At 30.1% G+C, this 13162-nt stretch overlaps 2 protein-coding genes across 2 annotated transcripts; one reads left to right on the top strand and one right to left on the bottom strand.

The window, feature by feature from the left end:
- Positions 1 to 976: 976 nt before the first annotated feature.
- LOC137809561 (secreted RxLR effector protein 161-like) lies at positions 977 to 1294 on the bottom strand. The gene has a single exon (XM_068610667.1). The coding sequence runs from the start codon at positions 1292 to 1294 to the stop codon at positions 977 to 979; it is 318 nt and encodes a 105-aa protein (XP_068466768.1).
- A 6349-nt stretch (positions 1295 to 7643) lies between these two features.
- On the top strand, positions 7644 to 11763 carry LOC137827740 (putative disease resistance RPP13-like protein 1). Its single transcript, XM_068634073.1, has 2 exons — positions 7644 to 11375; positions 11477 to 11763. The coding sequence occupies exon 1, from the start codon at positions 7730 to 7732 to the stop codon at positions 11354 to 11356; it is 3627 nt and encodes a 1208-aa protein (XP_068490174.1). The 5' UTR covers positions 7644 to 7729; the 3' UTR covers positions 11357 to 11375; positions 11477 to 11763.
- Positions 11764 to 13162: the final 1399 nt, after the last annotated feature.

Below are 13162 nucleotides of genomic sequence, written 5' to 3' on the forward strand. Positions count from 1 at the left end.
AAAAACAGCAGAAGTTGATGCGTGAAGAAAGTGGTCAGCCACAGATTAAAATATTTGAAGTAAATGATTTCCATATTTAAGAGGAGTTTGAAATGATTTCCATTGGTCTCGGTCTTCATTCCAGACATCATCCAGAACGAGGAGAAACTTTCTTCCAGTCAAGGATTCTTTCAATCGTCCCTGAACCATTTATAGGTTTCTGATATCATCACTTGAATTATGAATTGTGTAGGGATATCGTGTGCGGAATCCCTTTAAATAGAGGTAAAAAAAATCACCGGCGAGAGAGCCAAAACTTCCACTACAATGGTACTGGGAGTACAATCAGACTAATGATAAATAGCCCCAAAACAAATTCTCTTAATATGGGTTAAACACTTACACCCAATAGCAGAAATAGAGTATAAGAAAAAGAGAGAGGAAAAGTATGTATTGTTGTTTGTTGTATGTTACATTGCTTGAAGGAAGCCACTATATATAGTGGTTCTAGAAGACAACAATAATAAATACAATTAATGGTAATTAATCTCCCTTTGATTGCAATTGATTGTGGTAATTAACCTCCCATTGATTGCAATTGATTGTGGCAATTAAACTCCCATTGATTGTAATTGATTGTGGCAACTAACCTCCCAATTATGATAAGAAAACGGTTAAAGGTGAGTCATAACCCACAAATCTCCACCTTGACTTGCCTTTGACTAGAACACTCTCTCGCCATGAAGGATAATCCCAGCTAAGTTGAGGCAATGATCGAACTTAGGTGATGGAAGTGGTTTGGTCAACATGTCTGCAGGATTTTTGGCCGTATGAATTTTTTCAACAATTATATCTCTTGTATCAACAATGTCTCAGATAAAATGGTGTTTAATTTCAATGTGTTTGGTCCTTGAGTGATACTTACTGTTCCTGGTTAGGTGAACAACACTCTGACTATCACAAAATATAACAAGAACATCTTGTTGAAGACCCAAGTTCACTTACCAAGCCTCAACCATATAGCCTCTTTCATACCTTCTGTAGCAGCAATATATTCTGCTTCAGTGGTGGACAAAACCGCAATGGTTTGAAGTGAAGAATACCAGCTGATAGCAAACCCACATAGGGTAAAGATGTAAGCTGAAAGTGACCTTATCCAATCTAAATCACCACCATAGTCAGCATCAACATAGCCAACTGCTCCTCCGGGATCGGCTCTATGTTGATCAAATACCAAACCAAGATCTGGAGAACCTTTCCGATAACGAAGTATCCATTTAACAGCTTCCCAATATGCCTTGTCTGGATTATGCATGAACCTACTAACAATGCTAACAGCATAAGCTTAACAGGATGAAAGTTGATATATTCTAGAAAACATTAGAAAAATATGCAATATGCACTAATGACAGCATCTACTGAAGAACATATTATAGTTAAGAAATTGGTTATAGTAAGGATGTATGCACTACACTAACATTCGGTCTGTAACTACCAAGTTTTAGGATGCATCAATAAAAAACTTCTTCACATCAGCTTCATATTATGAAGCAAAAACAAGACACTGCATAATGAAGTAACATGATTAGAACTTTAATATGTTGATGAGACAACAAAATAATTAAAAGGTGGTTAAATTTATTTATAAATAAGACTAAAATGAGAACGTCTAAACTTGTTATTCTGGGATTTTGGATATTCTTGTACCGTCATAGAGTTAACTTTGGAGACAGGGATTCAAAGAAAATTATTAAAGACACCACTATATAACAGAGTTGATCCAGATTCTTACGATGAAAATAATTTTCAGTATTTCGTGGCAAATAGATCCAAACCATCAATAAATTATTTCTTATGAGAACAGTCATTAATTAAAAAAATTAAAAAATATTCCGATATAATCAATATAGTTTCATATTATTTACAATATCAAAAGATAGTTTAAATACATATTTCACTATTAATCTAATCTATTGAGACATCTTTTACCAACAAAACCGTGAGAACTTCAGATAAAAAGTTAGATTGATCATAAGTTATGGTTAACATTGTGCGTGATTGATTTAACACTAGCATAAGAAGCTATCAATCAGGAGCTGTGGTGGTACAAGATTTTAAAATTGGTTTTAACTTTAAAAGATGATTCAAAATCCATCTCTCTGTAGATAGGAAAAAGATGTTTCGAAACTCCTACTTTGACAGCTTTATAACAACCGTAAATAATAATAATATATTGAATTAAGTTCTTTAATTAAAATTAAATCATTGAAAAGTAATAAAATGAGAAGTAGAATGGAGTGAAAAAATATCTGACTCTCAGCAAATCAGGATCCTTTTAGATACATAATTATGTTCACACAAAACATTGAAATCTAATATATTTTGTAGCTTGCTAATAAATTCCAATAATTATATCTTCAAAAGATTCCTAGTGTACTCTTGACAAGAAAGGATAAAATTATGAAAATACTACACAGGCTCCCTAACCTGCAGATTATTCTCTTATTACTCTTACTAAGCAGAAATTATTCTTCTACTAGTACTATAGGTATGTATGAAAGAAAAAAAAAATATGAAAAGCAATGAAGTATTTGTAAGTCTTAAACATTAATTTTAATAAACTTAGCGTCCATTGCAAACAAATGGGTCGAAGATTTGAATCCCAACTATACAAGGCTTAATCTTATTTTCGATGATCCATTATGGAATCAAAATTTATTTGAAAAATGATTAGGTAATCGAGTATTGCTCATTAAAAATATTGGTTCAACATAAAAAAGAGATATATACTCACTACCTAATCTTGACGATGTTGAACAGACATCACATAATCTTAAGTTTGACATATATAACCTTAATCTAGGGAGTTATTATGAACTATGGTCATTACATTTCATATCTCAATGTACCAAATTGTGACTTCCAAACACATACACTCATACATAAGCATAGTCTCAACTCATTACCAATAAATCTAAGATTTTTTTAGATTGACATACTGTTTAGTATTTTCAAGGATCATAGAATATAAAAACTATTAAGACACGTCGTTTAAACATATAATCTACGCATCCTATCCAAAAAGCAAACTACAAAATTATAAATATAACATATAGATAACTTTCTTATATATAAGGTCATTGGATAAAAAATTTACTTTTACTTTATTTTTATTATTACTTTATATACATTTTTTTGAATTATTATAAAAGAATGATGTTTAAAATAATATAAAATAAAATAAGAACTAAAAGATTAATTAAATAATTAGATATGAGTCAGTATATTACAAGCAAATAAAATAAAATAAAATACAAATTAATAAAGAAAAATAAAATATAACTAAAAATAAATTAAATAACATAATTATAAGTTTAATAAAAATGACCAATGTGTATTAAATGAAATAATTATAAATTTATTAAAGAAAACCAGTATGTAACAAAAATATAAATTAAATAATATTGTTACAAATTTAATAAAGAGGACCAATAAAAATAAATTAAGTGATATAATTATGATATTTAGCAAAAAGTACTTGTGTGAATAAAGATAAATTAAAGGACATAAATACAATTTAATGAAGAAGATCAATGTGTACGGAAGATAAATTAAATTATATAAATATAAATTTAATAAAGAAGATAAGTGCGTAAAGGAGATAATTTAAATGGCATAACTTTAAATTTAATGAACAAGACCAGTGTTTAGCTTGAGACAAGGTAAACGACATAATTATGAATTTAATAAATAGAATATGCATATTCGAAGATAAATTAAATTGTAGAAATATAAAAGAACAAATAAAATTATAAATAAAAAATTATCTATGTATTATATGTGCTAGAAAGATGATACAGAGAGAAGCTAGAGGGAGAGAGAAGGTTGAAAAGTTGAAGAAAGAAATGAAAGGTGGAGCACGGGGTATTTTTAAGATTTTTTTTTTTCTGGATTTGAATTTTATGTATTTTTAATAATTTTTAATTTTCTTAAAATTTATTTCATAAATTGATTTAATTTATAGTGCTTAGACTTGATAAAGCACAAAAGTTCTAATTAATTTAAGTATAAAATTTTCTAACACTTATATTTAAAAATAAAGGTAAACTATACTTATTTAAAAATAAGAATTTACATTTAGGGATGACAATGCGGACTAACACATCTCGCATAGGTCCGCTCTACATTTAAGTCATTCCACGTAAAAAAAAATGTAAGTCAATTTTATTGGCCCACTTCGCGTGTGGGCTAGTCTGCAGGCCTACGACCCAACCTGATAAGAAATATTTTTTTAATTAATAAAAAAATTTAAATAGAAATTTTGAAAAAATTTATTATTTGTTTATTAAATTAAATTTTTTTTCTTATTTATATGAATTAGAAAAAAGATCTCACCAAATTATTCTCACGACACATGTATAATAAGATAGGTGTAAAATAAACTATAATTAATGATGTTTTGATTTTAAATAAAATTTGAATTTTAATTGTTCTAATAAATTATTCCAATAAAATATTTCATTAAATATATACATTTTTTAAGATAATACATGTGGACACATGATTACTATTATAATTTAAAAAATAATATAAATATTATATATATATAATAATTTATATTTAAAATTTATTATAATAAAAACTAATGTCAAATTAGTGCATTTATCATTGATGAGTATTGAAACCTAAACAATTTGAGCATTTTAAAATGACAAAAAAACACTATTAAATATTAAAAATTATTATCAAATTTTGTAAAAGTTATATGACACTACAAGAAAATTATGAAATAGAAACCAATTTTTAGAGACCAAAATAAATAATTACAATAGTATCTAAATTAGAGACCATTTTAAAAACTAAAAAAATTTTGGTTTCTAAATTAGTTTATATTATTGTTAAATAGTTTTTAAATTGATACCTAATTAGCAACCAAAGTTTTAACTACCAATTATTTAGTTTCTAAATTTGGTAACAAAAAACTTAGTTGCTAATTAGATACTAATTTAGAAACTATTTAACAATAATATAAACTAGTTTAGAAACCAATTTCTTTTTAGTTAATGATCTCTAATTTAGTTACTATAGAAACTAATTATTTTAGTTTCTAAAAATTGGTTTCTATTTCATTATTTTTCTTACAGTGAAATTAGAGATTGAAAGTAGTTTCTTCCTAGACCTCCATGCATTTCTTCTTACATCCTATATACATCAAAACACACTCAAATTACCCTTTCATCCAAGAATATGAAATTGAAAGACTTACCGTTTTATAGGATCTGGAAGTTAATTTTTTTTGTCTTATTAAAATATAAATAAACTTATTATCTTTAAATAATGAATCAATTCTTTAATGTGTAAAATTAGTCATGTATTATTTTACAATTAAGAATTAGGAATGGAGTACACTCCTTAGGTGTCAATTTAAGGCAATCCCAAAAATTCATACTAAAAAATATTTGTGTGTATAGTACTATTATCACCATACCTACTCACATAAAAGTTGCAGTCCTGCTAATGAATGCAATGGAGAAATGGTCCACGCTCAGCCTCTGCAAAATTAGGATAATACTTCTTCTAATTAAGTTCATCCTTAATGATACTCCATAATAGGAGTAAATGTTTTGACATGTAGACTTGCTACTCTTAAAAAAAGGGATACTAACTATTTTTACATCATCATTAAAAAAAAAACTCAGACCAAAGTAATCACATACTAATGGCACAAGACCTACCTGACCAAGTAATGGAAGCTTCGAAATATAATGGTAATTGGGTATTTCAATTTTTATTTTAAATTATATTTTATGAAATTATTAATAATTAAACATAATTTTCTATTACAACATAAATAAATATGAAACATAATTTATATGTTTACTAATATTTATTTCTTATAAATTTCATTAGGAAGAGGTATACTTTAATTTTTCATATGATATTTTTTAAAATGGCGCATGTAATTTAATTTTAATTTATAATTTAAATGTATTTTATTTTTAATTTTACTTTTATTTTTTAAATAATTTATCCAAAGAACCTAAATTAATCATTGTACACAACGACTATGACTAAACGAGTCATTCCTCACCTACACATCATAGATCTCATTATGCTTTGTTTTAAAGATATATATATTTTTAGTATAAAACTAATATATATATAAATATATTTGTTTTTTTTTAAATAAAAGTTATCATGTTGTACATCACTATGAAACTTGACATCTTTGCTAGACTCACATCTTAAGTATCAACAATCATTTACCATCACATGAAAAAAAAAATATTATTAAAAAAAAGAAAAAAAAATACAAGCAAATATGGGGACTAGGTCAAAACCCATATATAAAAAATCTAAGAAAAACGATACTATGATAATTTATACCTATTAATAAAGAATTCTAATAAAAGACTAGATAGAAGCTTATTATACCAATGCAATTTTTCTCTGAATAAACCCTAGTCAGCAAGATTGTCTGCACATGCAGTGTCTTCACAAAAAATGTGAGAATCTTAAACCTGATTTTTCCAGAGTAATCAAAGCTTTCCACCTATTATGAAAAGTCCAAAAAACATTAGTTCTAGCAGTAAATGAAGAACATTGCCACTACAAATATTAATATCAAAGAACTTAAGCACATTAAAGTCGAACATATTATTCCTCATAAAATTTTTAAATGAATTACCCACTAGACAAGATATTTTTGTTTATGCTATTGAGCTTTTGCTCTGATTTGATTATATTATGTAAAAGCAAAATTATGAAACAGAAGGAACAAGCAAAGTGAATTGGAAAAATTGAATATGTGAACATTAACAAGTGCGTTTAGGTTTTTCACTCTAAGAAAATTATTAAATAAAAATTAATTTTAAAAATTAAAATTATTAGTTACAATTTGATTAAATTAAAAATCATTTTATAAACTAAAAAAATCATTAATATCTAAACAAAACTAGTTTCTAAGTCAATTGTGTGCGTAACGAGTTAGAACGACACCATGTGAGATTCTCATCCCGACTTGATCGATAATAAAAATTTATAAAATAATTTCTAAATAAGTATCTAATAATTAACTACAAATATTTTAACTACTTACTATTTTATATTTTAAAATAATTTCTATTAGTCTTTAAATGTGAATAATATTTTAATCTTTAAATAAGTTTCTAATTTAGTTAATATAATAACTAATTATTTTTTATTTCTAAATTTGATTTCTATTTAATAATATTCTTTATTCAATTTTCTTATTTGTTCTTATGATTAAGTGAGCATTGGGGTTTTATTTTATTCATCATCCAAAATTGAATAAATGAATTAAAGTAGCTCTAGATATCACATTTCATAGTTTTGCAAATATATAACTTTAATCTCTATAAATTTGTAATTGTAAATTTAATTCTACTATTTTCTAAAATTAAACAGCTATTACTTTATTGGCCATCAGTCCTTTATTGACATAAAGTCATTCTGAATAAAGAAAAAAGAAAATGGGAAATGGATCCATTTAATAGATGTAAGATGTAATAAGTGGGTTGGTTGGGTGTCTTTATTAATAAAATAAATGGGAAAAGGACTAATTCAATAAAGTTGGTAGAGAATATTATGAAACCCACATGGTGGTGTCGGTATAATCAACTATTACTCACTAATTAACTTTTGTGACTCCTTCATTCACGTCACTGAGCTGCACTTCCAATTTTCAGAACCCTTTCTTCTCTGTCATTTCCCCACTTCCTTTCCAACCATGCCTGTCCTTGAAACTCTTGGTGGTGCTCTTTTTGGTGTTCTTCTCCAGTTCCTGCTTGACAAGCTCAATTCTCATCAAGTTCTCGACTACTTTTGTGGGAGAAAGCTCGATGTGAGGAAGCTGAAAAAGTTGAAGTGGAAGCTGATGGACATCAATGCTGTGATTGATGATGCAGAACAAAAGCAGTTCACTAATTCATTCGTCAAAGAATGGCTTGATGAGGTTAGAGACGCCTTGTATGATGCGGAGGATCTGTTGGAGCAAATAGACTATGAATTCTACAAAACTCAGTTGAAAGCTGAATACCAGAGCAGTGCTAGCAAGGTAAGCAGTTTTGAATCCAAGATCATAGAACTCCTAGATGATCTAGAATCTCTCTTAGACCAAAAGCTTGTTCAAGATTTCAAAATTTCTAGTGGTGTTGGATATGGGTTGGCTAATAACGTGTCAGGGAAAAGAAATGAATCCTCATCGTTGGTGGCTGAAGAGGTTATTTATGGCAGAGATGAGGACAAACAAATCATCCTTAATTGGTTGACATCAGACAATGGAAATCATAATCAGCTTTCAATACATTCTATTGTGGGTATGGGCGGGATGGGTAAGACCACACTTGCTCAACATTTATACGACGACCCAATGATAAAGGATATATTTGCTATCAAAGTTTGGGTTTGCGTTTCTGATGAATTCGATGTTTTCAAGTTAACCAGAGCAATTCTTGAGAAAATTCATAAGTCAACTGATGATAGCAGAAACCTAGAAATGGTTCAAGGAAGATTGAAAGAATCTTTGACAGGAAGGAAGTTTCTCCTCGTTCTGGATGATGTCTGGAATGAAGACCGAGACCAATGGAAATCATTGCAAACTCCTCTTAAATATGGGGTTAAGGGAAGTAAAATTCTAGTCACAACACGTAGTAACAAAGTTGCTTCTACTTTTGAGTCGAACAATATACACCAACTAAAGCAATTACAAGAAGATTACAGTTGGCAAGTTTTTGCTAAACATGCAGTCCAAGATGAGAGCTCTAAGTTGAATTCAGACTTGAAGGAGATTGGCATGAAGATAGTTAAAAAGTGCCAAGGACTGCCTTTGGCCCTTGAAACAGTAGGATCTCTTTTACAATCAAAGGCATCTGTTGCAGAGTGGGAAGGTGTACTGAGAAGCAACATATGGGACTTATCGATAGAAAATAGTAAAATCATCCCCGCTTTGTTGTTGAGTTATTACCATCTTCCTTCTCATCTCAAGAGATGTTTTGCTTATTGTGCGTTATTCCCCAAAGATCATAAGTTTGTCAAGGATAGCTTAATTCTCTCATGGACGGCTGAAAATTTTCTACAATTCTCTCAACAGAGTAAGTCTCCAGAAGAAATAGGTGAACAATACTTCAATGATCTATTATCAAGATCATTCTTTCAGCCGTCAATTTGGTACAACGAAACATATTTTGTAATGCACGACCTTCTGAATGATTTAGCAAAATATATTTGTGGTGAAATTTGCTACAGGTTAGGTGTTGATAGACTAGGAAGCGTACCAAAGACAACCCGTCACTTTTCAACGGTGAAGAATCCTGTTGAATGTGATGAGTATAGGAGTTTATGTGATGCTAAAAAGCTACGAACATTTTTGTGCATGGATACATATTGTGGGATGTCAATAATAGAGTTAATCTCCAACTTCAAGTTCTTACGACTCTTATCTTTGTCTAAGTTTCGTAACATAGAAGAGGTGCCTGACACTATAGCCGATCTTATACATTTGCGTTCATTAGACTTTTCATTCACAAATGTAGAGAGACTCCCTGACTCAATATGTTCACTCTATAACTTGCAAGTGTTGAAGCTCAACAACTGTTGGTCTTTGAAGGAGCTGCCCTCATCTTTGCATGAGCTCCCAAATTTACGTCACCTTGTACTTACTAGAACTAATTTAATAAAGGCTCTAGTGCTCTTAGGAAGTTTGAAAAATATTCAAGTATGGGGGGGAGGGTTTGAGGTTGGGAAAAGTAGTAGTGAGTTCAGTATTCAACAACTAAGACAACTTGATGTTCACGGAGAGTTGTCAATTAAAAATCTCGAAAATATCATGAATCCCTGTGATGCATTGGCAGCGGATTTGAAAAATAAAACACATCTTGTGGAGCTAAGTTTAGAATGGGATTTGAAGCGGAACAATGAGGATTCAATAAAAGAAAGAGAAGTACTAGAGAATCTGCAACCTTCTAGACATTTGGAGAAGTTGTCAATCTTCCGCTATTGTGGCACACAATTTCCAGGTTGGTTATGTGATAAATTTCTATTGCATATGGTGTCCTTAACCTTGAAAAATTGTAAATATTGTCAATGGTTGCCTTCCCTTGGACTTTTGACATTTCTCAAGGAATTGATTATTGACGGCCTTGATGAGATAGTGAGGATAGATGTTGATTTTTACGGAAATAGCTCTTCTGCATTTGCATCCTTGGAAACGTTGACCTTTCATCGTATGAAGGAATTGGAAGAATGGCACTGCATGACATGTGCTTTTCCAAGTCTTCAAAATCTTTCTTTGATGGAATGTCCCAAGCTGAAAGGGCACTTGCCAGAGCACCTTCCTGATTTAAGGATTTTATCTATTGAGCGGTGCGAACAACTCGTGGGTTCGACCCCTAGGGCGGTAGAAATTGAAGGTATGAAGATGGAGACATCTTCATTTAATATATTAGGCCTCCCCATGTCTGATACTTCTCTTGAATCCTTATATATTTATTCTTGTCCGAACATGAATATTCCCATAAACTATTGCTACGATTTCCTTGTAGAATTGAATATTAGTCGATGTTGCGACTCTCTCACAAACTTTCCTCTAGACTTATTTCCAAAACTCTGCAACCTTTATTTATACGAATGTGATAACCTACAGATGATATCACAAGGGAACCCTCATGGTCATTTGATTAGTTTGTCAATTACAGAATGCTCTGAATTTGGATCATTTCCCAATGAAGGATTATTTGCACCTCAGTTAGAGAGGTTTTGCATTGAAGGATTGGAGAAATTGAAATCAATGCCTAAACGCATGTCTGCCCTCCTTCCATCTCTTAATTATTTGTATATAAAGGATTGTCCAGTAATGGAGTTGTCTGAAGGATGTTTGCCATCAAATCTAAAAGACCTGTCTCTGATGAATTGCTCGAAACTTGTTACCTCACTAAAGAAGGGGGGTTGGGGAACCAATCCTTCCATAGAATCATTGTCTATTAAAGAAGATGATGTGGAGTGTTTTCCGGGTGAAGGTTTGCTCCCACTCTCTCTTACTGAGCTACGCATAAAAGATTGTCCAAATCTAAAGAAACTGGTCTACAGAGGTCTCTGTCACCTCTCCTCCCTTCAGACAATGTTTATTCAAAATTGTCCTATACTCCAATGCTTGCCAGAGGAGGGTCTGCCCGAATCCATTTCAGAACTCCGTATTGAAGAATGCCCTTTGCTTCATCAAAGATGCCAAAAACAAGAAGGCGAAGACTGGGAAAAGATTGCTCACATTGAAACTATATGGGTTGATATGAAACTAGTACATGCACCAGTACATGTAAGACCAAACAGAAATTGGAAATTCCAAATTCATCAATTGTGATATGCTACATTTTCATGAGGTACCAATTCTCCACACTATCTTTTGAAGCATTTCAAATACAATCTTTTTTAGTAACTTCTGATCTTTTTAATGTCTTATTATCGATATTCTGTTTTGAAGTTGAAAGAATTGTAGGTATTATTGAAGTGTATGTTTTGGTGGAATAAGATTGAAAGAGGTGTGAATGAGGAGCTGTGGTGATTGAACATTTTAAAAGAAGTTTGGACTTTGGAGATGATTCAATACCCATCTCTTTGTTTTGTAGATATGTAATTATGTTCACATCTGCTGCAAACAGTATTCACAGAAGATTGACAATGAATGGTTATACAGTGTTGTATTTTAGAGTGTTAAATCAAGTACAAATATAATGTCTTATCAATTGAAATCCTTTTAGTTTTCTTTAATTATTTACATTCTGAAATAGCCATATCATTACCAATACCATCATCCACCCTTCTCCATTCTCACTACCATACTGCAAATCTACAGTTTTGCTCGACTGACAGCACCTGTTATGTATTATGACACGTGTAGAGAAACATCCTGTTCATTGGAGATAAACGCCATAACACAAAAATAGAGAAGGTAAACAAAAGCAGAGCAAACGAAGAATCATATAGAGAGAATGAACGTGTTTCAACTGAAACCTAGTCTATATCCTTGTCAAAAATTCACTATATGAAAAAGAATAATGAGATTACAACATGAAATTTATCTCTCATGTCTCACAAGTAAATTTCTAATTTTATGTTTGTGGCCCAGAGTAATACTAGTAAGTTTTTTCAATATGTCAATTATGTTTTAGATTTATGATAAATAATTGTATATTATTATACAACTTCTTTATAACTTATAAAACATAGAAATTCTTGTTAAAACTAAAAATACTGGGAGTGTTAAATGGAAAATAAAAAGGTTAAGAAAAATCTTTGAGAAACGTCTTATTAAAGTAAAAACAACTAAAAATGTTCTCCCTGTACTACTATTAGCTACATAATAATAACTATAGATACAATATTTGATATTTTAGATATTATTTTTACGATTTTAAATTAAATTAATTTACAGTGAATTGAGAAAACTGAAATATTGAAATGGGTTAAAGTAAACGTGGACAAATAATAAATAGATATGGTTTTGGAGAGTGAAGGATCATGAGCATATATTTTTTCAACTCTAAGTAGCTCTAATATGTTTTATGTTTGGTCCTTCCTCCAGGACCACAACCTCGGACACTCCTTTTAAATGACGTGTCGGTGTTGGATACTCGTATTGTTTAAATGTCTAATTCAAAAAATATTTGTTAAATTTCTGACAATTCTAGCACAGTTCTAACACAATTTTAAAAAAAAATATATTAATTTTCTAAAAACTTAAATTTATTGCATAAATTTTATTATAAAAGTAAGAAACAAATTGTTTTGAATCAGTATTAAAAACATTCATAAAATAAAAAACAAATTATTTTGAATCAGTATTAAAAACATAAAAACATTCATGCAGGAACATAATAGAACATCTTTATCATGTTATCCAAACAATGATATACATTAGAACAACATATAACCACTAAAACATGCTGATGAAAACTAGTGATATACAAGTGAAGCCTATGATATCCTTTGGAACTTTGGCTCCACACAGAAGACTGAACAGTAGTAGAAGCCTTTGGTTTATCTTGCTTAGAAGGTTAGCATGAAGACAGAGGAACTGCATTTGTTCATAAGAGAATGCAACTCAGAGCATAAAAAAACAAATATCCTTCACTTTAAGCACCCAAGTGTCCCAGCCATTTTATATTTG

This window comes from Phaseolus vulgaris, chromosome 11 (genome assembly GCF_000499845.2).
Source record: "Phaseolus vulgaris cultivar G19833 chromosome 11, P. vulgaris v2.0, whole genome shotgun sequence".
In the NCBI taxonomy this organism is placed as follows: Eukaryota; Viridiplantae; Streptophyta; class Magnoliopsida; order Fabales; family Fabaceae; genus Phaseolus; species Phaseolus vulgaris.